The sequence below is a fragment of the Elephas maximus genome, chromosome 8 (genome assembly GCF_024166365.1).
Source record: "Elephas maximus indicus isolate mEleMax1 chromosome 8, mEleMax1 primary haplotype, whole genome shotgun sequence".
NCBI classification, from domain to species: Eukaryota; Metazoa; Chordata; class Mammalia; order Proboscidea; family Elephantidae; genus Elephas; species Elephas maximus.
In genome coordinates, this window is record NC_064826.1 from 26,485,369 (window position 1) to 26,509,791 (window position 24,423).

The 24,423-nt window shown below is 39.1% G+C and overlaps 1 protein-coding gene across 1 annotated transcript in view; it reads left to right on the plus strand.

Moving 5' to 3' along the window:
* Nucleotides 1-4,255: 4,255 nt before the first annotated feature.
* The window catches only part of SLC13A1 (solute carrier family 13 member 1), an 86,493-nt gene continuing 66,325 nt past the window's right edge, over nt 4,256-24,423 (plus strand). Inside the window, exon 1 of the mRNA XM_049893137.1 lies at nt 4,256-4,354. Within this exon, the coding sequence (XP_049749094.1) occupies nt 4,256-4,354 (99 nt within the window). The remainder of the gene's footprint in view (nt 4,355-24,423) is intronic.

Sequence of the window (24,423 nt, forward strand, 5' to 3'; positions counted from 1 at the left end):
CTGGTACACATAAATACCAACCTTGCATTGAGTTCTAAAGATTAAACGAGATAATGAGTATAAACACCCTCATACATAGTACATACTATGAATGACTGAACAATTTTATATTTGTAAAGAAGATGTTTTAAGCAGAATAATCCATGGTGACTCAATGCTGTGATTCATTCTAGATCAGCTAGATTAAATGATAACACTGTGATGTATTAAGAGAAATTTATGTTTTTCTCTATACAGAAGAAGTAAAATTTGACAATCATAGCTCATCTGTCTTAGACATGGGAACTGGTTAACAACGCAATACTAATTGGGACACCCTACTTCAAGATATGTTTCCAAGGGACCCAAAAGTCTCTTGTTAGTTTCATTCCCTGTTGACTCTTGCCAGGGCATGCAGCTCATATCAGTCATTCATGTTAAATGTGAATTATTTCGTCAGTCATTTTCCCTCTGTGAAAGTGAAGAGAAAACCACTGTGGAACACAAAATGGGCTGGGCACATAGGGTAGGTGAAACCATTTGTAATAAGAGGTACCCGCAGAAGATTGAACTGGTGAGAGCCTCAGACCACCGAGAGAGTCCTGCAACTCAGCAGGAGTGGACTACCCAATTAGCAATGTAAGCACAGGCTCACTTGTGCCTATGTACTAGTCTCTAGTGAACAATTTCACATTTTTTCAGCACATCAAAGATTCCGCTTCTAGGTATGACTGGCATCTGTCTCTCTCCCAACCCCACAGCACCTTCCTACTGAGTCAAAGCCTCTTTTCAAATTTATAATCCCTGACAGGGAAGGAGTACCCAGTATAGTAAGCATTGGCTTACTTGGGCTTACTTACTAATCTGTAGTGAGTAATTTCACATGAGTTTCAGAAACCAGTTGCCTACAGGTAAATGCAAGTTTCCATGATTTAGTGCTTAGTGTAAATTAGTAGTCATTATGGTAGACACATGACATAATACAAAAAACTTTGATTTGTTGTTGTTGTTGTTAGGTGCCGTCCAGTCAGTTCTGACTCACAGCAGACCCTATGTACAACAGAACGAAACATTGCCCAGTCCTGAACCATCCTAACAATCATTGTTATGCTTAAGCCCATTTTTGCAGCCACTGTGTCAATCCATCTTTTTAAGGGGATTCCTGTTTTTCCCTGACCCTCTACTTACCAATCATGATGTCCTTCTCCAGGGACCGATGCCTCCTGATAACATGTCCCAAGTATGTGATACAAAATCTTACCATCCTTGCTCCTAAGGAGCATTCTGGTTGTGCCTCTTCCCAGACAGATTTGTTCATTCTTTTAGCAGTCCATGGTATATTCAGTATTCTTCACCAATACAACAATTCAAAGGCAACAATTCTTCTTCAGTCTTCCTTATTTATCGTCCAGCTTTCATATGCATATGAGGTGACTGAAAACACTATGGCTTGGGTCAGGTGCACCTTAGTCCTTAAAGTGACATCTTTGCCCTTTAACACTGTCAAGAGATCTTCTACAGCAGATTTGCCCGATGCAGTGCATCTTTTGATTTCTTGACTGCTGAACATTGGTTTAGTAGCCAGAAAGAACCGGATTCAAAGCATTGTGCATCAGAAACTCATGTGAAATTGTTCACTACAGATTAGTAAGTAAACAAAAGTAAGCCTTGCTCACCTTGTTTATTGGGAACTCTGCCCCTGCCTGCAAGCCTTGGTGTGGTATGAACGGGTACAGAAAAGGGAAAACAGTGCACAGGAAGGAGGCCCTGACACAGGTCAAGGGCTTTTCCTTTTGCTTCTGGCTGGTTTGAGGGCAGCTGTTCCCTGCACATTTAGGCCCTCGTTTCTGTGAAATGTCACTCAAATGCCTTTTTATTTCTGGTGTCATCTCACAAAATAAAATCCTCTAAGATGAGAAAGTGAGGCTCACATGGTCTCACCAGGTGGCCTAAGGAAGCCTGAGAACAGAAATGGTTTCTTCAAAAAACAGTGAAGGGAAAAAAAAAATTGAAAAAGCAAGCAATGAACTGTACAAGGCATTCCAAAGAAATAAACCGAAGCCTAAGCATTGCAACTGGTTTGAGTTGTTTCTTCAACATGGGTTTTTTTTTTTTTTAGCACTATTTATTATTGCTCCCTATTTCCCTATTTATTGCTCTGTGCTGTTTATCACTATTACTGTTTATAGTTACTCTGTGCCTCTTTCATCTGAGAAATTCAAGGTCTAATGTGCCTTTCTGGTTTGGAAACTTTATTTTCTGTTTACTATTCTGATTTTTCCTTAATCACTACATATGACATATCTTTAGAAATTTAGATTATTAGAGGAAAAAAAAAATGCTTTTACATTCACATGAACAATACGGCGAGTGTTGGTGAAGAGAATTCTTTTCCATGACAGGAATAGAAAGTAGCGTTACAACAGGGGAGAATGAGAAACGAGGTCTAAATAGTAACCAGCCCTTATACAAGAGTGAAGTGATTTGTGCCAAGACGAGCTGACTAGAAATGATAGGAAGACTGGCAATGTGTTTTCTTCGACTATTTGTACTGAGGTCCGGGGGCCCAAAAGTTGTTTACTTAAGGTTTATTGGATGATTAATTTAGGACAAAATGAGAAACAAACCATAGGGTCCCTAGCCCTGGGTGGTGTTGAAATCGTCCTTCATATTACTGTCAGGATAGTCTCCACACGTGTGCATGTACCTTGGATGGCTGTTGTCAGGAGACAGCCCCAGCAAGGAAAGACCCTCACTGTGCTTCCTGGCAGATAATCGAAAGAACTGACACATAGTCCTTTCCAAATTCACGCATTCAGGGAAACTTACTGACACGGGCAAGCAGCTGCTCTCCGGTGGCGGCCAGCTGAAGTGTTTTCTGCAACTACCTAGCAAGGAACACAAGCCTATATACCATTCCAGCTGGGACCAAGGCTCATCGTTTTCTCCCACATCCTTGGGCAGTCAGTGTTCCCAGGGACTTCACGTCCAGGCCCAGATGTTTTCCTTCTTATTGCTAAGGCATTCTTTGGCCTTGGCCTCTGGCCCAGTCATTGCCACTCCCGGCCGAGTCCACCCCGAATTCATCCCCAACATGCTTTGGGGAAGAGCAAAGCTGATTCCATTAGGGAGGGGATGCATATAGCTGAATAGCATTACCCTATAGCCCTGATGACTCATCTCTGTAAGATTTCCTGATAATTATCCAGTCAGTATCAGCACAATAGTACCAACTCAAGACTACATAAGATCATATGGTAACTTTGGTTTTCCTGTCAAAAGGTGCAATAGGGGGCCAAGAAAAGCACAGAATTTTGGAGTCCCTGGCTCGTGCAAGTGGCTAAGTGCTCAGCTACAAACCGAAATGTTGGAGGTTCGAATCTACCCAGAGTCCCCTTAAAACAGAGGCCTGGTGAGCTACTTCTGAAAAATCAGCATTGAAAACTATGGCATGCTGTTCTACTCTGACATGGGGTCACCATGAGTCAGGATCTACTCAGCAGCACCTGGTTTGAATTTTTTTTTTTTTTTTTCCATTCAACTGCATGTGATATTGGGGAGAAAAATGCTTCTCAATGTTGGAAGCAGTATGCATGTGTTCAGAGGATTCCTGAGGCAGAGAGGTCAGGAGTTCTTCCCTGAGTCAAACTTCACGGCAGCAGTAAAGGAGGCTGCCTCAATATATTACTTGAGAAGCCCCAGAAAATTCGTTTTTACCAGTTTCCCTTTCACATTTGCCATACATTGAATTTTCTACTATTGAGGTGATGATTTTGATTCATAAACTGAGAACATGTTTCCACTGAAAGGGCACTGAAGCAGCTCGTAGGGACTCACTGGAGATACCACCTCAGTCTAATAACTAGTCAGGGAGTCAGGAACTCAGGGGAGATCCATAGAGGGAGGGGGGACTCGTTATAGGCAAGCTCAACCAAATTCATAATTTTGCCTTTTTTTTTTTTTTTTAAACTCGTTTAGTCTTTTTTTTTAGTCTATTTTCCAGTAAATCTAAGCAAAGGAAGCAGGGAAAGAATAACCTCACCTTTCAAAACCATGTGAGCAAACGGTCTTTGATTTCTCGCCAACACTCTTGGGCTTATCTCTCCATGTTAATTGTGACAGTAAAACAATAAAAAAGGATATTTAATTTTAACTCACGTTGGTCAGTCTAGGTCAGTGAGGGAATATGATGGGCTGGAGAAATATTAATCCAGGTTGGTTATTTAATATCTGCCTTATTTTGAGGAAGACACTGTCAGAGGCACCTCTCTGGACAATGAAGCTCCTTAGTTATATTTTCATTTATCGTCGGCTACTTCTAGTAGTTTTCACCGTGTTGGTTCTCCTGCCCCTGCCTCTTGTTCTCCGCACCAAGGTGAGTGAACCTGGAGAACAGGCTGGTGAATTTCTTGATTTATTTCAGTTGTCCCTTATTGTTGCTGTTTAGTTGCCTGGCTCAGGGCTACATGGGTGGTAATCTTTTGTGCTTGAAGTCAGGAATGGCTATACTTTGTGATTTGTCCATTTTTCTCCTTTTTAATGGTTAATGTTGATTGATTGGCTAGAATAATTAACTAGAATATTCAATCAGAATTGTTCTCTGCCTGTCAACTAGGTGAGAGGAAGGACTAAAGAAATCCAACCCTTGGGATCTTGTTCAAGTCATCAAACTCCAGGGAATATCCTGGGTTAGCCTAATTCTTTCCCCTGAGATTGGGCAGCAATATGATACTAGGGGAAAAAGCTAGAGAACAATTGGGAAAGCCAGGGTCTAGCACAGGCTAACTCACTTGTCATCTCTGTGGCTTAGCGTGCATCCGAGCCTCCTAGAAATTTCATTTTCTCTAGGAGTCCCTGGATAGCGCAAAGGTTTAAGCACTCGGCTACTAGCCAAAAGCATTCTTCTGTTTGCCTTTAAATGTAGTCATTCTATGAAGCCCAGAATAGTAAACACAATGTGTTCTTTATGCCTCAATAAAATTATTCAAGTCAGCAAAGATTCTGTGAGCATCGTCTCTGTACCAGGCACAGTGGAAGGTGCTGGAAGAAGCAATTAAAAAAAAAGGACAGTGTCATACAGTGAGCACAGAGTACAGGCTCTGGAGTCAGGCTCCCTGCTTCAGGTCCCAGATTTACCACTTAGAAGCTGCATGACCTGGGCAAGTTACTTAACCTCTCTGTGCTTCCATTTTCTCATACGTAAGACGGGGATAGTAATGGACTTGCTGTGGGGATTAAATGAATAAACACTCATCAGGCACTTGGAACAGTGCCTGGCACAGGGTAAGTGGTGGAACATGAGCCTCCCCAGGTGTGTTGACAGCTGGTGCAATTCCCATCACCCCATGAGGCCTTTTCTCTTACTGAAAGAGAACCTCACTGGGTATTAATTCAGATTATAGCAGTTTGGGTTAAAATGTTGTTATTGTGTGTTGTTGAATCGATTTTGACTCATAGCAACCCTATAGGACAAAATAGAACTTCCTCATGGGATTTCTAGGCTATAATCTTTACAGGAGCTGATTGCCAGGTCTTTTCTTCTGCAGAATCACTGGAGTGTTTGAACCACCAACCTTTTAGTTAGCAGTCAAGTGCTTAACCATTGCACCTCCAAGGCACCTTTGGGTTAAAGTAGAATCATATTAAGTGTAACATGGTGGGTCCTCCAGCCTCCCAGAAGTCTCTGCTACTGATTGGGGAATCTCTGAGGGAAATTCACATGAACTAATGAAAAGTTCTATTAACCCTGACGAGTCTACTCCACCTGCAAAGGTGTGGAAGGGACTGGCCTCTACCACTCTTCACTGAGGGTTGTCTCCTGCCAGGTGCAACTACCATCTCCCAAGCTGGACCTCCCCTTGTGCTGAGGTCTCACAGGACCCCTTGGAGGGTGGGAAGAACTCCCCACCCCTGTTGGCCACACACTTTGAGCTCCCCCAAAGTCTCGCAGAATTTCTAGAGAAAACAATAGGGTTAGTCAGCTGTTTGGGGTTTTGATTTTCAAATCCTGTGTGACTAGCCACCCTCCTCACCCCACCATTCTTAGGACCCCTCAGCTACTTCTTAGGACTCATATACGAGTCTCTGGCAGCCCCCAACTACCCCAGATGAAAAATTAGAGTTACAGATTGCGGGCTCTAATGTGAATCCCTTCCCCTCTCTTTGGGGACTTATTACTCCATCTAGTATGTAGGATGGCCTTCCCTTTCCAAGACTGCTGGCAGGTCTAGGTCCCCCACACCTGACTGAATCCTATTGTGAACATATCCTGGTTTATACCAGGACCTGTACCATCTTTTAATATTTCTGGGTTAGTCTCAGCTTAAGTCCTTGCTTATGGCAGAGAAAATAGGAAATTAAACCTGTCAGGCCAAACATAGGCCATGACCACATATCATCTGTGCTGCTCCTTCCAAACATGAATGTATGACACTTTGATTATCTTCTATCATTTCTGGAGAAAATTTACACAAACCCTTTGAAAGAGAAAACAAGTAAATAAATAGAAAGCAATGGTTTTGGTTTCAGTGCCTGATTCATTCACTGGAAAGCCTATGATTCCTAAGAAATGCATGCATTGATTTTTCCAAGGTGCTTTGTCAAGAGAACATTATGTCTGTGCAGAAACCAGGGGCCTGGCATCAAGGTGCATTTGATGAATTTTGTGTCCCCTTCCTTTACCCCTAAGCAAATCATTTGTTAAAACTCAATTAATGTTAATGGGAGGATTTTACTCCTAGTATAATAGCATAATTTCATTTTTTTTGGTTACTTTAAATGCATATTTAATCATTCAGTCAGATGTTAATTAAACTCAAAGGATATTATTTTTAACCATTGCTTACAAGGAAATGGGACTTATTTTTCAGAGAATGTGGATCTTTGGAGGGTATGAAAATTTTAGAGGCTTATTGCAACATGAATCAATTTACTTACTGTATTTTTATGCAAATAACACACGCCTTCTACGTTTCTTTGCCAACTGGGCCCTCCCCTTGCAAGGTACTCTCATTTACTAGCATCTGTTTGCCTGACTCTAGAGCCAGTGCTTTTAATTACTACATAGTATCCCATGTCTTTATAGCTTCCATGGTAAAAATTATGCTCCTAGTCCTAAAAGTCAAACAAACACCTATGCTTATCCAAAGACTTCACCAAAAGAGTAAAAGGATTACCTACAGACTGAGGAAAAGCTCTTGGCTACCACAATTCCAATCAGCGTTTGATCTCTAAAATCTACATGATGCTGCAAAAACTCAACAACAAAAAAACACAACCCAATTAAAAAATGGGCTAAGGATATGAACAGGCACCTCACCAAAGAAGACATTCAGGTGGCTAACAAATACATGAGGAAATACAATCATTAGCCATTAACCAAAACACCAAATCCAGTGCCATCGAGTCAATTCCGACTCATAGCGACCCTATAGGACAGAGTAGAACTGCCCCCATACAGTTTCCAAGGAGTGCCTGGCGAATTTGAACTGCCGACCCTTTGGTTAGCAGCCATTTAACCACTACACCACCAAGGTTTCCCATTAGCCATTAGAGAAATGCAAGTCAAAACTACAATGAGATACCATCTCACCCTGACAAGGCTGGCATTAACCCTCCCCCGCCCCCAAAATACAAAATAATAAATGTTGGAGAGGTTGTGGAGAGACCGAAACACTTATACACTGCTGGTAGGAATATAAAATGGTACAACCACTTTGGAAATCAATTTGGTGCTTCCTGAAAAAGCTAGAAATAGAACTACCATACGATCCAGCAATTTTACTCCTTGGAATATATCCTAGAGAAATAAGAGCCTTCACACAAACAGATATATGCACATCCATGTTCATTGCAGTACTGTTTACAATAGCAAAAAGATGGAAGCAACAAAGATGCCCATCAATGGCTGAATGGATAAATAAATGATGGTATATTCACATAATGGGATACTACACAATGATTAAGAACAATGATGAATCTGCGAAACATAACATGGAAGAATCTGGAAGGCATTATGCTGAGTGAAATTAGTCAGTTGCAAGATGACATATATTGTATGAAACCACTATTATAAGAACTCAAGAAAAAGTTTAAACAGAAGAAAATATTCTTTGATGGTTACGAGGGTGGGGAGGGTGGGAGACGGGTATTCACTAATTAGATAGTAGACAACTATTTTAGGTGAAGGGAAAGACAACACACAATACAGGAGAGGTCAGCACAACTGGACTAAACCAAAAGCAAAGAAGTTTCCTGAATACAACCGAATGCTTCAAAGCTCAGAGTAGCAGGGATGGGGGTTTGGGGACCATGGTTTCAGGGAACATCTAGGTCAATTGGTATAACAAAATGTGTTAAGAAAATGTTCTGCATCCCACTTTGGTGAGTGGCATCTGGGATCTTAAACGCTAGCAAGCAGCCATATAAGAAGCATCAATTGGTTTCAACCCACCTGGAGCAAAGGAGAATGAAGAACACCAAAGACACAAGGTAAATATGAGCCCAAGAGACAGAAAGGGCCACATAAACCAGAGGCTCCATCGACCTGAGACCAGAAGAACTAGGTAGTGCCAGGCTACCACCCATGGCTGCCCTGACAGGGAACACAGCAGAGAATCCCTGATGGATCAGAAGAACAGTGGGATGCAGGCCTTAAATTCTTGTAGAAATGGTCTGAGACTAGAGGGACCGTGGAGGTCATGGTCCCCTGACCCTCTATTATCCCAAGACTGGAACCATTCCTGAAGCCAACTCTTCGGACAGGGATTAGGCTGGACTATAAAACAGAAAATGATATTGGTGAGGAGTGAGCTTCTTGGCTCAAGTGGACACATGAGACTATGTGGGCAACTCATGTCTAGAGGCAAGAGAAGAAGGCAGAGAGGGACAGGAGCTAGTTGAATGGCCGTGGGGAATACAGGGTAGAGAGGAGGAATGTGCTGTCTCATTAGGGGGAGAGCAGCTAGAACTACATAGCAAGGTGTGTATAAGTTTTTGTGTGAGAGACTAACTTGATTTGTAAACTTTCACTGAAAGCGCAATAAATAAATTAAAAAAAATTATGCTGTTAATACATAGGAGCATAATACGTAGGAGCATAAATGTTGCTTCACTAACAGAATCCATTTTCTTGTTCATTTACGCTGAATCCTCAGAAATGCTGTCTTTTTATTTGCCATATAAATTTAAAGATGCTCTTAGTCCTTTGCTAATGAAGTAAATATGATCAGTAAACAAACCTGTAATGTAATTGCTGTTTACATAGACATTCGAGTGAAATTAGTAATCACACTACATTTTTCTCACTTTGGAAAGGACATTTCTTAAATACTCCCAGATAAGAACTTGTTAAAGTGGCCTAGGCTGTGTGCACATAGTTCCAGCGATATCCTTTGTGGAACTTTATTTTTTTTTTAATGACTTTTCAGCCTGTTGTTATTATCTACTCTTCTCAGTACTCTGTACTTTTTCCTTATTTATATTTCCAGTTCTCGGCTTTTCCTTGTATTTCTATTAATGAAACAAAAATAAAAAAGAAGGCTAGGTGTGCTTGAGGAGTGGTAAAAGCAGAAAATTGAACAATAATGTTTTATGTTTGCAGAGTGCATTTCTTCCAAGTAGGAGACACTCCATCTAGTTTATCCATCTATTAGTTTATCTATTTACTAGGACTTCTTTTCTAGATAAGAAGGCACAGAAACAACTAGAAGGATATTGAGCAGCATCCACTAACAGATTGGTTGTAAAACCAAGACCAGATTTCAGTTTTCCTTCTGGTACTTCTGGCTTTCTCTAGGAAATGTTTTACACCAAGAGCAACTTGAGCAGAGAATAGAATGGATGAGTCAGCATGGAAGAGATTAGTGTGCTGGAAGGCACAGGTTGCCATGGGGGGAATCTGGCTTTAAGGGTTGGCTCTGTTTCTGCATCTGTCATGTCATGTATGTTTCCCTCAAAATATATTCATTTAATACATCATGACTTTCAAAGTTTGAAGAAAATTGTAATAAATGAAACATTGATATATAGTGAGAGACTTACGATGCTAAGTCTTAAAAAAAAAAAATGGGAGAGAAATGTAGTGATTGTAATGCAATGTGAACTTTGGAGAGATAAAGCGCCTACTCAGGAAGAGGAAAGTGGTGGGTTGGGAAGTCTGTCAAAGGAAACAGAAATGGGTGGGAGATAATTTAAAAAGCCAACAAAAGGAGGGAATGGAGAAATACCAAGAAAACATAGGGAACTTTTCTGAAGGACCAAATCAAATCATTAAATACATGAAGGTAAATAATAATGGTTTTAAGGGTTGGTTTTAAATTATGTAGGGCTTTAAGATAAGGGAGGAAATGTTATAAATTCCAAAAAAGTGAACACTGTTTGTAGATGCCGAAAGAGCATTGAAATGATGGAGGGCAAGAAAATTTTTAAAAAGACAAAACGTATAAATCGTGCTAAAAAGGGAAAAATGCAACACATAGAAATTATGCTAATAATGTGGTAGATGAACAAACCCGTTAAATATAAATGTACCATTTTTATTCCATAAATATTTTATGAGAACTTGCTAAGCCCAAAGTGTTTTGCCAGGTGAATCACGGGACCTAGGCAGAAGTTTCGTTTTCTTTCTTTGGGGAACCAATCTGGTGCACTCAGATGATAGATTTTCATTCTGACTCTGCCACTTCCTAGCTTTGCCACCTTGTTGTTAGGTGCTGTCGAGTCAATTATGACTGACAGTGATCCCATGTGACAGAGTAGAACTGCCCCGCACGTAATCATTCTCTATTTTTATTGTATTTTAGAAGAGGGTTTACAGAGCAAACTACTTTCTCGTTAAACAATACACACACTGTTTTATGAAATTGGTTGACACCTCCATGAATTGTCAACACTCTCACTTCTTGACCTTGGGTTCTGCATTACCAGCTGTCCTGTCCCCTCCTGCCTTCTTGTCCTTGCTGCTGGGCTGGTATGCCCATTTAGTCTCATTTTGTTTTATGGGCCTCTCAGGCCCATAAAACAAAATGAGACTAAATGGGCTTCTAATCTTTGGCTTGGAAGCCCTGGTGGCATAGTGGTTAAGAGCTATGGCTGCTAACCAAAAAAAAAAAAAAAAAGGTCAGCATTTCAAATCTAGCAGGAGCTCCTTGGCAACCCTATGGGGCAGTTCTGCTCTGTCCTTTAGGGTCACGATGACTTGGAATCAACTTGACGGCAAAGGGTTTGGTTTGTTATTAATCTTTGGCTAAAGAGTGAACCTCAGAAGTGATTTCAGTACTGAGTTAAAAGGGAGTCTGGAGACCCTACTCTTGGGGTTTCTCCAGTCTCTGTCAGACCAGTAAGTCTGGTCTCTCTTTCTCTCTCTCTCTTTTTGTGAGTAAGAATTTTGTTCTACCTTTTTCTCCAGCTCTGTCCAGGACCCTCTGTTGTGATCCCTGGCAGAGCAGTCAGTGGCGATAGCCTGGCACCATCTAGCTGTGCTGGACTCAGTCTGGTGGAGGCTGTGGTATTGTGGTCCATTAGTCCTTTGAACTAATCTTTCTTTTGTGTCTTTGGTTTTCTTCATTCTCTCTGGCTTCACATGGGGTGAGACCAGTGGAGTATCTTAGATGGCCATTTGCAAGCTTTTAAGACCCCAGATGCTACTCACCGAAGTAGGATGTAGAACATTTTATTTATGATCTATGTTATGCCAATTGAACTAGATGTTCCCTGAGACTATGGTCCTCATCCCTCAGCCCAGTAATTCGGTCCCTCAGGGAGTCTGGATGTGTCTATAGAGCTTCCATGACCTTGTCTTGGTCAGGTTGTACTGACTTCCCCACTATCTTACTGTCTTACCCTTCACCACAGTTACCACTTATCTATTGTCTACTTACTGTTTTTCTTCCCTACCCCTTCCTTCCCTTGTAACCATCAAAGATTGTTTCTTTTTTTGTGTAATCCTTTTCATGAGTTTTTTATAGTAGTGGTCTCATACAATATTTGTCCTTTTGTAATTGGCTTATTTCACTCAGCATAATGCCCTCCAGATTCATCCATGTTGTGAGAAGTTTCATATATTCATCATTGTTCTTTATTGTTGTAAAGTATTCCACTGGGTTTGTTTATCCATTAGTCTATTAATGAGCACTTAGGTTGTTTCCATCTTTTTGCTATTGTGAATAATGCTGTAACGCACATGGGTGTGCATATGTCTATTCGTGTGACAGCTATTATTTCTCTAGGATATATTCCTAGGAGTGGGATTGCTGGATCATATGGTATTTCTATTTCCAACTTTTTAAGCAAGTACCATATCATTTTCCAAAATGGTTGTACCATTTTGCATTTGCACCAGCAGTGCATAAAAGTTCCAATCTCCCCTCAGCCTCTCCAACATTTGTTGTTTTCTGTTTTTTTGATTCATGCTGGTAATAGTGGGGTAAGATAGTATCTCACTGTGGTTTTGATTTACATTTCTCTAATGGCTAGTGATCTTGAGCATTTCCTCTTGTGTCTGTTAGCCACTTGAATGTCTTCTTTGGTGAAATACCTGTTCATGTCCTTTGCCCATTTTTTAACTGGATTATTTGTCTTTTTGTTGTAGAGGTGTTGGATTTCCCTATAGTTTTTAGAGATTAGAACTTTGTTGGCTTTGTCATAGCCAATTTTTTTTTACCCAGTCTGTAGGTTCTCTTTTTACTCTATTGAGAAATCTTTTGATGAGCTTAAGTGTTTAATTTTTAGAAGATCCCCGTTAACTAGCTTATCTTCTGATAGTTGTGTATTGTCAGTTATGGTTTGTATCTTGTTAATGCTGTGTATGAGGGTCTCTAGCGTCGACCCTAGTTTTTTCTTCTATGGTCTTTACAATTTTGGTTTTATATTTAGTCTTTGATCTACTTTGAATTAGTCTTTGTGTATCTTTTTTTTTTTTTTTTTTTTTGCAAATGGACATCCATTTTTGCTAGCACCATTTGTTAAAAAGACTGTCTTTTCCCCATTTCATGTACTTTGGGCCCTTGTCGAAGATCAGGTGACCTTAGGTGTATGAATTTACATCTGGGTTCTCGATTCTGTTCCATTGGTAAATATGTGTCATTGTACTAGTACCAGGCTGTTTTCATTACAGTAGCTGTATAATAGGTTCTGAGGTCAGGTATTTGCAAGTCCCTCTGCTTTATTCTTCTTCAATAGTGCTTCACTTTCCTTTCCATTTAAAATTAATGGTTCGTTTTTCCATCTCTTTAAAGAATGCTGTTGATATTTGGATAGATATTGCATTGTATTTGTAGATTGCTATGGGTAGAATTGATATTTTCACAGTGTTGAGTATACCTATCCATAAGCATGGTTAGGTATTGATATTTTCACAGTGTTGAGTATACCTGTCCATAAGCATGGTATGTTTTTCCATTTATGTAGGTCTCTTTTGGCTTCTTGCAGTAGTGTTTTGTAGTTTACTTTGTATAGGTCTTTTACATCCTTAGTTAGATTTATTCCTAAGTATTTTATTTTTTTTAGGGGCTATTATAAATGGTGTTGTTTTCCTCATTTCCTTTTTGTAGTTCTCTTCACTGGTGTATAGGAATCCAACTGAATTTTCTATGTTTATCTTGTATCCTGCCACTTTGCTGAATCTATTAGTTCATATCATTTCAACTACAAATAGGGACAGTTTAACTTCTTCATTACCAGTTTGGATGCCCTTATTTCTTTTTCTTGCCCTATTGCTCTAGCTAGGATTTCCAGTACAACGTTAAATAGCAGTGGTGATAAAGGGCAACCTTGTCTTGTTCCTGTTCTCAAGGGGAATATTTTCAGCCTGTCTCTGTTAACAATGATGTTGGCTGTTGGTTTTGTGTAGATGCGTTTAGTATGTTGAGGAATTTCCATTCTGTATCTATCTTGCTGAGAGTTTTTATCAGGAGTGGGTGCTGGACTTTGTTGAATGCCTTTTCTGTGTCGATTGAGATGATCATGTGATTATTTCATTTCATTTATATGGTGAATTACATTGATTGACTTTCTAACATTGAAAGACCCCTGCACACCTGGTTGAATCCCACTTGGTCATGGTGTATTATTTTTTGATACAATGCTGAATATTATTGACTAGAATTTTGTTGAGGATATTTGCATCTATATTCATAAGAGATATTGGTCTGTAATTTTGTCTCTCTTTTTTTTTTTTATTTTGGTGTCTTTTCCTGGTTTTGGTACCAGGGATATGTTGGCTTCATAGAATGAATTCAGAAGTATCCCTTCCTTTTCTCTGTTCTGAAATAATTTGAATAGTACTGGTGTAAGCTCTTCTCTGAATGTTTGATAGAATTCTCCAGTGAAGTCATCTGGGCCAGGGCTTTTTTTTTTCTGTTGGGAGTTTTTTAAATTACCTTTTCAATCTCTTCTCTTGTTACAGATCTGTTCAGATTTTCAAATTCAGTTTGTGTTATTTTGGGTAGTGTCTTAATTATCTAGTGCTGCTATAACAGAAATAGCACAGGTGGATGGCCTTAACAAACAGAAGTTTATTTTCTCACAGTCTTGTAGGCTAGAAGTCTGAATTCAGGACACCAGCATCAGGGGAAGGTTTTCTCCCTCTGTCAGCTTTGGAGAAAGGTTCTTGTCATGATTCTCCCCCTGAACTAGGAGCTTCTCAGCACAGGGACCCCAGGTCCAAAGATGCTCTCTTCCCCTGGCACTACTTTCTTGGTGGTATGAGGTCCCCCTTTCTCTCTACTTGCTTCTCTCTTTTATATCTCAAAATAGATTGGCTCAAGACACAATCCAATCTTGTAGATTGAGTCCTGCCTTATTAACATAACAGCTGCTAATCTCATGTCATCATCATAGAGATAGAATTACAACACATAGGAAAATCACATCAGATGACAAAATGGTGGACAATCACGCAATACTGAGAATCATGGCCTAGTCAAATTGACAGATATTTTGGGGGGACATAATTCAATCCATGACAGGTAGGTAGTGTGTTTCTAGAAATTTGTCCATTTCCTCTAGGTTTTTGTATTTATTGGAGTATGGTTTTTCATAGTACTCTGTTATGCTCCTTTTATTTCAGTTGAGGCTGTTGTAATGACCCCCATTTCATTTCTTATTTGGGTTATTTGTGTCCTCTCCTGTTTTCCTTTTGTCAGTTTGGCCCACGGTTTGTCGACTTTGTTGATCCTTTCAAAGAACCAACTTTTGGTTTTGTGGATTCTTTCTATTGTTTTTCTATTCTCTGTTTCATTTCTTCTGCTCTGATATTTATTATTTCCTTTCTTCTAGTGGTTGTGGGCTTCTCTTGCTGTTCCCTTTCTATTTGTTTGAGTTGTGTAGCTAATGTTTTGATTTTGTCCCTTTCTTATTTTTTTGATGTGTGCATCTGTTGCTATAAATTGACTTCTGACCACTGCCTTTGCTGTGTCCCCAAGGTTTTAGTATGATGTGTTTTCATTCCTGTTTGATTCTAGGAATTTTTTTATTCCATCTTTGATTTCTTTTTTTGATTTCTTATATTAAACTCAGTGTTTTTTAAGCAGGGTGTTAGTCAGTTTCCATGTATCTGATTTTTTTGCCTTGCTCTTCCTGTTATTAATTTCTTCTTTTATGGCATTGTGATCAGAGAAGATACTTTGTATTATCTCAATGTTTTGAATTTTGTTGAGGTTTGCTTTGTGGCCTAAGATGTGGTCTATTCTGGAAAATGTTCCATGTGCACTGGAAAAGAATGTGTACTTTGTAGCTATTGGGTGAAGTGTTCTATATATGTTTATGAGGTCAAGTTAGTTGATTGTAGCATTTAAATCTTCTGTGTCTTTTTTGAGTTTCTTTCTAGATGTTCTGCCCTTTACCAAAAGTGGCGTGTTGAAGTCTTTTACTATTACTCTTTTCAGGGTTATTAGAGTTTGTTTTATGTATTTTGGAGCCCTGTCATTTTGTGCATAGATATATAGTATGGTTGTGTCTTCATGGTAGATTGTCCCTTTAATCATTATATAATGTCCTTCTTTGTCTTTTATGGTGGAGACTTTGTTTTAAAGTCTATTTTATCTGAGATTAGTATTGCCACTTCTGCTTTTTTTTGGTTACTGTTTGCTTGATATATATATATATATTTTTTCCATCCTTTGGTTTTGAAAATATTTATGTCTTTGTTTCTAAGGTGTGCTTCTTGTAGACAGCATATTGATGGGCCCTTTTTTTTTTTTTTTTATCCACTCTGTCATTCTCTCTCTCTTTATGGGTGCATTTAAGCCATTTATGTTCAGCGTGATTATTGATAAAAACCAAAAAAACCAAACCCAGTGCCGTCGAGTTGACTCCGACTCATAGCAACCCTATAGGACAGAGTAGAACTGCCCCATAGAGTTTCCAAGGAGTGCCTGGTGCATTTGAACTGCTGACCCTGTGGTTTGCAGCTGTAGCACTTAACCACTACGCCACCAGGGTTTCCTGTGATTATTGATAGGAGTGAGTTTATTGCTGTTGTGTTGTAGTGCTTTTTGTTTGTTTGTTTTTGGTGCTGATGTTTTCTTTATTCTTCTGCTCTCCTGTGCTGAATTCCTTTTGTTTGTGGATTTTTTCCCCATTTCTTTGTTTTTTGTAGATTTCATGTTTACTGAGACTTTATGATTTTCTTCTTTATTTGATGAGTAGGTTTGTTAACTTTATGGTTACCTTGAAATTTACCCCATCTTCCTAAGTTTAAACCAGTCTTTTATTACTTGATTATCCCTTGATTCCCTCTCCATTTGAAAGTTCTATACCTACGCTGTTTATTCCCTTTTATTGTTCTGACTTTGCTGTCCTTGACAGATTGACCTGTCTGGTTCCCTGTTGTAAATTTTTTACTTTTGTTTTGTCCTTAAGAGTTCATAACCTAGGTTCATATCTGGCTGATGTGGCCTTACATCCTAGATTCAGTCCGTTGTCTGATGTTATTGGTTCTCTAACCAAAATAAATAAATATATATATATATATATATTTTAAAGGACTCCCTTTAATAATTCTATAAGCTTCGTTTGGTTTTTACATATTCCCTTAATTTCCATTTATCTGGAAATGTCCTAATTTCACCATCGTATTTGAGCAAGAGTTTTGGAGGTTATATTCTTGGTTGGCAATATTTTTCTTTCAAAGTTTTATATATGTCATTCCATTGCCTTCTTGCCTACATGGTTTCTACCAAGTAATCAAAAAAAAAAAAAAAAAATCAAAGCTTAGTCTTATTTTTTCCCCTCTGTATGTGACTTTTCATTCTTCTCGAGCTGCTGTAAGGACTCTTTCTTTGTCTTTGGTTTTAGCGAGCGTGATCTTGGTATGCCTTCTTGTTTTTCTTTTGGGGTCGATCCTATATGGAGTTCGTTGAACTTCTTGGGTGGTCAGCTTTTCATCTTTCATGATATTAAGGAAGTTTTCTGTCAGTAAATCTTCAATGATCATCCCTGTGTTTTTTACTTTCTCCCCCATTCTGGAACTCTGATCACACACACATTTTGCCTTTGCTTGTATCCCACAATGTTCTCAATGTGCTTTAACTTGTTACTTCAAGAATACAGGCGTCCTTCTTTATCCCTTCTGTGAGGACAAATTTAAAGTTTAACTGCTACAGACACTGGCTTTGCCTCAGTCAGTGCATCCCAGGGCCCTTCCCCTCTTCATTCATTCACTGATGGCCATAGAGTTTTCTAGGCTGTAATCTTTACAGGACAAGATTGCCAGGTCTTTCTCCTATGGAGCTGCTGGGCTAGTAGAACTTTAAATAAATATTTCTGCTTGCAGAATTGCTGAAAGTCAATATATACTAAGATAAACATTAATCACAAAATAAGGTTGTATATAAATACATGCCAATAATTCGAGCAAATAATTTGTGCTGAAGAAGTGTAATTAAAAGGCGGATAAACCACAAGGGGTTCATAATCTTCAGCCTCTCCACTGTCCTAACCACACAGTCCTGGGAACCACACCAGGTTTCCAGGCCTGAACCTGCCTGCTACCTGAGATCTTCAAATATCCCTAAATAACCCTAAGCCCCAATTACTCAGGCTATGTTGCCTTGCATCCTAAATCCCTTCCACATCTGCTTCTCCATCTCCATTTTCACTGGCATTGCTTTCCTTGAGATCCTTTTCATCTCCTCCTTTTATCAGCCATCGTGAGTTTTCCTCCAATCTCTCCTACCAGAGTAATATTTTTTAAATGCAAGCCTAGTCCTTTTTTTTTTTTTCATTTTTTTGAATATCCTGATCAAAGTTTTTCAGAGTTCTTGTTGCTTAAAGGGAAAAATAAAATCTAAATAAAACATGTATATGCTGCTGGACCTTTAAGATTTTATCGTTTATTTGTCCTATCAGCCCTCCCCAAAGCCCACAATATCATCTCCCCCACACACATTTTTTACTTTAGTGATATTTCACTATTTATAGAATTACCATGATTATTCTTATCCCTCTGCCTTTGTACATCTGTGCCCCGTTTCTGGAATGCCTTCTTCTTGGGCATCCCATCCTTCTTGGGAAGGGCAGGTCAGGCTGTGATGTGAACTGAGCATCGTCCTTAATGCTCTCATTGCATCATGGAGGGGATACATCTGCCTCCATTTAGCATGTACCCCATTTTGCTTTTATCTTTGTCTCCCTCTCCAAATGGTAAATACATGGAGATAATGCAACATATTTAAATTCTGTCTCCCACAGCACTAAACACGGTACCTGCCACATAGTAGATAATTGATAACCTTACTGAATGGATGGAAGGGTGATTTGGCATGGCATAAAGATGTGGGACTTAAGCTGGATCTTGTAGGAAGGATAGGATGCAAGAGAAAAAGGTGGTGAAAGGAAGGAGCTTCAAATAGAGTGAAGAGAGTGTTTAACGGGCAGAGCAAGAATACAGGTGTAACAAAGGGTATCTCTTTCATCAATCTCTTCTTTTCCTTCCATAATATGTTTTTTAACCCCCTTTGGTTGTAATGATACAGTAAGTTCCTGGGTTATGAACGTCCAACTTACAAGTTGTACTTGCCTTTTAATGTTATGTGACTTCGTCTTCACATTGAAATGATTGAACCAATCCCTACTTGCAATAAATTCTTCAGTATAATCACCTTCATTTGCTGCACATGCAACTTTTAAAGGCTTTCAAGCCTTTACTTGCACTAACCAACCAAAAGAAAAAATCCATTACCATTGAGTTGATTTCAACTCGTAGCAACTCTATAGGACAGAATAGAATTGCCCCACAGGGCTTCCACGGCTGTAAATCTTTATGGAAACAGACTGCCACGTCTTTCTTCTGCTGAGTGGCTGGTGGGTCCGGATTGCCAACCTTTTGGTTAACAGCTGAGAACTTTAACCACTGTACCACCAGGGTGCCTTTCTTTCACTAAAGTAAGGCTAAATAAGAACTGTATGCATCTATTCTGACTTACCTACAAATTCCTAAAGACACACTTAGGAACAAATCATGTCTATAATCCGGTGACTGCCTGTCTATGTGGCTGCCACTATAAACCACACAACAATATTTTAAAATAGGCAATGTTGTCCCCATTTTACAGATGAGAAAACAGAGACTCAGAGAGGTTAAGAAGTTTGTCCAAAGTCACGCAGTTCAGAAAAGGAGCAGTAGGTATTTGAACAGAGGTCTGACTCCAAAGCCCATCCATGACTTTGCCTCTGTAATGGTATTTATATCAGATCTTTAGAAGCTTGTGCTCGGTTTGCCTTGCTCTGTTGTTCCTGCATTTGTGATCACAAAAACACGTGTTGTGAAGCAACCCAACCCACACTGGACATATAGTATGAGCAAGAAGCAAACTTTGTTTGCTCTAAGCCTCTGAGATTTGGGAAGTTTTGCCACAGCATAACATAGCCTGTCCTGAATTATCTAGCACATTCTGAAAAACTCGCGCAGGTGATTCCGGCATGCTCCTCTGTGGCCCATTTCCTTATCTGCAGGATGAACAAAACTCTCCTAAAAATGTTCCAGATGTTGTCTGTGCAGCAGCTGCCTTAGATTCACCTGAGGTGCTTGTTTAAAATCACAACCTCTGGGTGTAAAGGCCAGGAGGCCGCACCTGTAACAAACTTCCCAGGTGATTCAGTTAATCCAATGACTGCATACTAAGAATTTCTGATCAAGCCCTTATGCAGAGTCAGGTTGGAGAGCTAGATAATCCCCAGGGTTACTTCCAGTTCTGTGGGGGGTGGGGGTGGGGGTGGGGGTGGGGTGAGGATGGGGGGCAGTGAAAACAGTACATTGTGGTGCCTGGTTGGATGCAGAGTTGGAATGAAAGGGGGGAGTTAAAAATTCCTCTGGAATTGGTGTAGTGCACCCAGCTATTCTTTCCCTGCCACCCATTTTGTATAGAAACTAACAAGAAATGCTAGTTATTCTTCCTTGACTTTGCACTTCAGCTCCTTCTTACTCTCCATCTTCTGGGATGAGGATATTTGGAAGCATTTTAAGCTTTGAGGTTAACAGGTATATTGAGTCTTGTGAAATCACTGCAGCGGTAGGGGGTCTGTGTATCACGAACCATGCAAAGTCTTTCACAGGCTCCATTGAATAATAACATTGTTGTTCTTGTAGCACACGGAGTTTAGCATGCGTGATTTTTCTCCTTTCTTAATTGCTTCTCATTCTCTTTAGAAAATTGATTGCAGTAAGACTTGCGATTGGTCCTGATTTTATTAAGCTGTGCTGAGAGGAGATTGTACCCACATATATACTAATTCATAAGCCAAATTACTTCCTATCAGTCACTGTGTCATTAAAAAAAGAGAGAATGGGTGAAAAAAAAGAAAACCCTATAGTTTAAAGCCCAATTTATATTTCAATTTCATTTGGAGCTATAATTTAAAAGAGAACCAAGGTGATTTTTTGAATATAATCAGCCACATTTCCCAGGATAACCTGACAGCCAGAACCTTGGACCTATGCCTAGTCATAGCTTTATTTGCCCTTTCTACCTCTGCAGCAAGTGCCCTGGCTGCATTTAGTTGAGTGGGTTGAGACAATACATGACTGTGATATTGTTAAATGGGGGATAGGGAAGTAGGAGAATGCCAGTTATATGGAATTAGCCTATGCAGGTAAAAATTTTAGTTCAAATTCCAATTTGTTGACAAGAGAGATAAGAACTCAAGGACAAATACAGAGGCGTTCACCCACTGGGGTGAATGTCAAGTTATCCAGTGCCAGGCAAGTAAGAGAGAAAAAAGAAGATGAAACAAGGCAAAGAGAAAGATGTTTCTATGCTGAGGAAACTTATGCCTAGGAGAGAGATTGTTTTATATAAAGGTCAAGATATATGAATAAAAATAATAGTAGAAAGAACACAGAGGAAGAAAAACTTGAATAACAAATATCACTAAAAAAAAAAAAAGTAACAAATATCACTAGCACTTATTAAATGTCAGGGACTATTGATAGGAATTGGGCAATAAGTTAAAAATATAGGCTGTCATGGGATTTATACTTGGATTGAATTGCACCTCTACCACATATTAGCAATGTCACCAGTGGACCTTACTTCAACATGGAATTACAGTAAATACCTCATAATATTTTGCTGAGGACTAAATAAGACGATTGTGTGGCATACCAACTGTTGCATCTGGCATGTAAAAGGCATTCATGGATGTTATTTTCCTATCTTAATAATAAACCAGAAAACAGATTTGTCTGTTTACTTGGCAAATATCTTCACCTTTAAAATACACACCTCAACATAAAGAAAACAAAAATCCTCACAACTGGACCAATAAGCAACATCATGATAAAAGGAGAAAAGATTGAAGTTGTCAAGGATTTCATTTGACTGGGATCCACAATCAATAGCCAAGGAAACAGCAGTCAAGAAATCAAACTATGCACTGCCTTGGGCAAAATCTCCTGCAAAATATCTCTTTAAAGTGTTAAAAAGCAAAAATGTCACTTTAAGGACTAAGGTACGCCTGACCCAAACCGTGATATTTTCAGTCATGTCATATGCATGTGAAAGCTGGTCGATAAGGAAGACCAAAGAAGAACTGATGCCTTTGAGTTATGGCATTTGTGAAGAATAGTGAATATACCATGGACTGCCAAAGAACAAACAAATCTGTCTTGGTAGAAATATAGCCAGAATGCTCCTTGGGAGTAAAGATTATGAGACTTCACCTTATGTAATTTGGACATGTTATCAGGAGGGACCAGTCCCTGGAGAAGGATATCATGCTTGGTAAAGTAGAGAGTCAGCAAAAAAGAGGAAGGCCCTCAATGAGATGGACTGACACAGTGGCTGCAACAATGGGCTTAAGCGTAACAATGATCATGAAGATGGCCCAGGACTGGGCATGTTTCGTTCTGTCATACATAGAGTCTGCTCTGAGTCAGAACTGACTCAACAGCACCTAACAACAACAACAATAAAGTTTATGATCAGAAGTTTAGATGATTTTGAAATTTATATACCTCAACTCCTTCCTCTACACTAGACACAAAGCAAATAAATGTTTTGTGGACCTGAAAGGATCAGAAAAGCAAAAAACAAAGGAGTGCAGTGAAGACAAGAACCTGTGGACTGAAGTGTTCTGACTTGATTCTGGGGTCAGAGCCAGGTTCAATGCCAGAAAAGAAGGACTGGAGAGTGGCTTCCTTGTAGCTGTGAAAGAAAGACAAGAGAGACTGGTCACTGCCTAGAGCTTTGGCTCCCAGGAAGCAGACACCACTCCAGCCTCTCAGCCAGGGCCTAACCCAAGCTATCCACTAGCTGGGTGCCTGCATCTCCACTATCTTGGCAGGAGAGCAACCCCAGTCTGCCAGGATAAGACCAAGTCCTGGACTGGGAGTTAAGAACTGGCTGGAGACAACTATAAAACTGCTAAGACAATAAAGAGGGAGTATCTAGAAAGACAAAACAAGAAACTTTCACTCAGGATAAATCTTAAAATTTCCGAGTACATTAAGAGGTATATCATGTTCATAGATGGGAATACTTTAATGTCAGGTCTTGTTCTATAAATTCTATGTGATTTGAATCAAAATTTAAACAAATTTTTGTAGAACTTGAAATCGTGATTCTTAAATTCAAAAAGAAAGAGTGAAAACCTAAGACTACCAAGACAAGTTTGGAAAAAAAAGATGAGGGATTTTCCCCACAGATCACAAAACTTATTAAGCAGCTAGAGTAGTTTAAAAAGTATGATACTTCTGTAAAAACTGATTTTAAAGGGGGAAACAAAATAAAAAACCCAGATGCATGTTCCTAAATTTGTAGAAATTTGGCTTAGGAAATATGTAGTGATATGAATTTGTGGACAAAAGATGGACTATTCAAGAAAAAAAAAAAAGCTAGGGCACTTTGGCTATCATTTAGGAAAAAAAAAAATTAGATACCTATACAAATAAAGCTCTGTACTTCAAAAGAAAATTTTTAAACTTTAGAAAAATACAGTAAAAGTATAATATAGGAAAAACTTCACATACAAAATGGTAAAAGCGCAAACCATAAAAGAAAGGATTTTATAAATCATTGCATTATAATCAAAACTTTTGGGTCAACAGAAAATACAATAAAGCAAATTTCAAAGGTAAGCCAGAGACGAAGTGAACGTGCTTGTAAATACGTGCTTGTAAATATATAACTTGCAAAGAAATAATATTAAAAACAGAAACAACTGTACAAATCCATGAGGAAAAAGAGATAAACAACCCAACAGACAAATGGAAAACAGACCATGAACTGATAATTTGCAGAAGAAAAACAATTATGCTCAGTAGCCATGCTGGCACTCAAGGAAGTGCAATTACACTTCATACCAGATAGCCAAATAAATAAATTACTCCAGTATACTAAGGGTTGTTGAAATATGGAGCAATGGGAACTCTATCACATTATCAGTGCTAATCTATACTGGTCCTACCATCTTGAACAGAAATTGGACCATGATCAGTAAAGTTGAAATGTGCCTACCTTCTGGCCAGAAATTCTTCTAGTTACATATTCTAGCCTAGAAAAACTCCTTCCTATATCCACACAGAGCTAGGTACAAAGATGCTCATAGCATGGTAATAGTGAAAAATTGGAGGAAAAAACTTAAGAGTGATCAGTAGAAAAATGGGCAAATAAATTATAATAAATTTATAAAATCCTATGTTAATTTAAAATGAATTAACAATGGACCTACATGACTCATTTGGAATACATAAAATATTGAGTGAAAAAAGCAAGATGCAAATGGTATATACCGTAAACTTTAATTTTAAACTCATGTGTCATTAATGTCTAAAAAAAACCAAATGCCTATGTGTAGTTAAATTACAAGAACATGGATGGAAAGGGCGCATACCATGCTCTGGACAATGGTTGATTTTGGGATGAACAGAGGAGAAGGAAATGAGGGAGAGTGAGTACTCACCAGTCTTTAACTGTGTGTGGAACGTCTTATTTATTAAAAAAATCT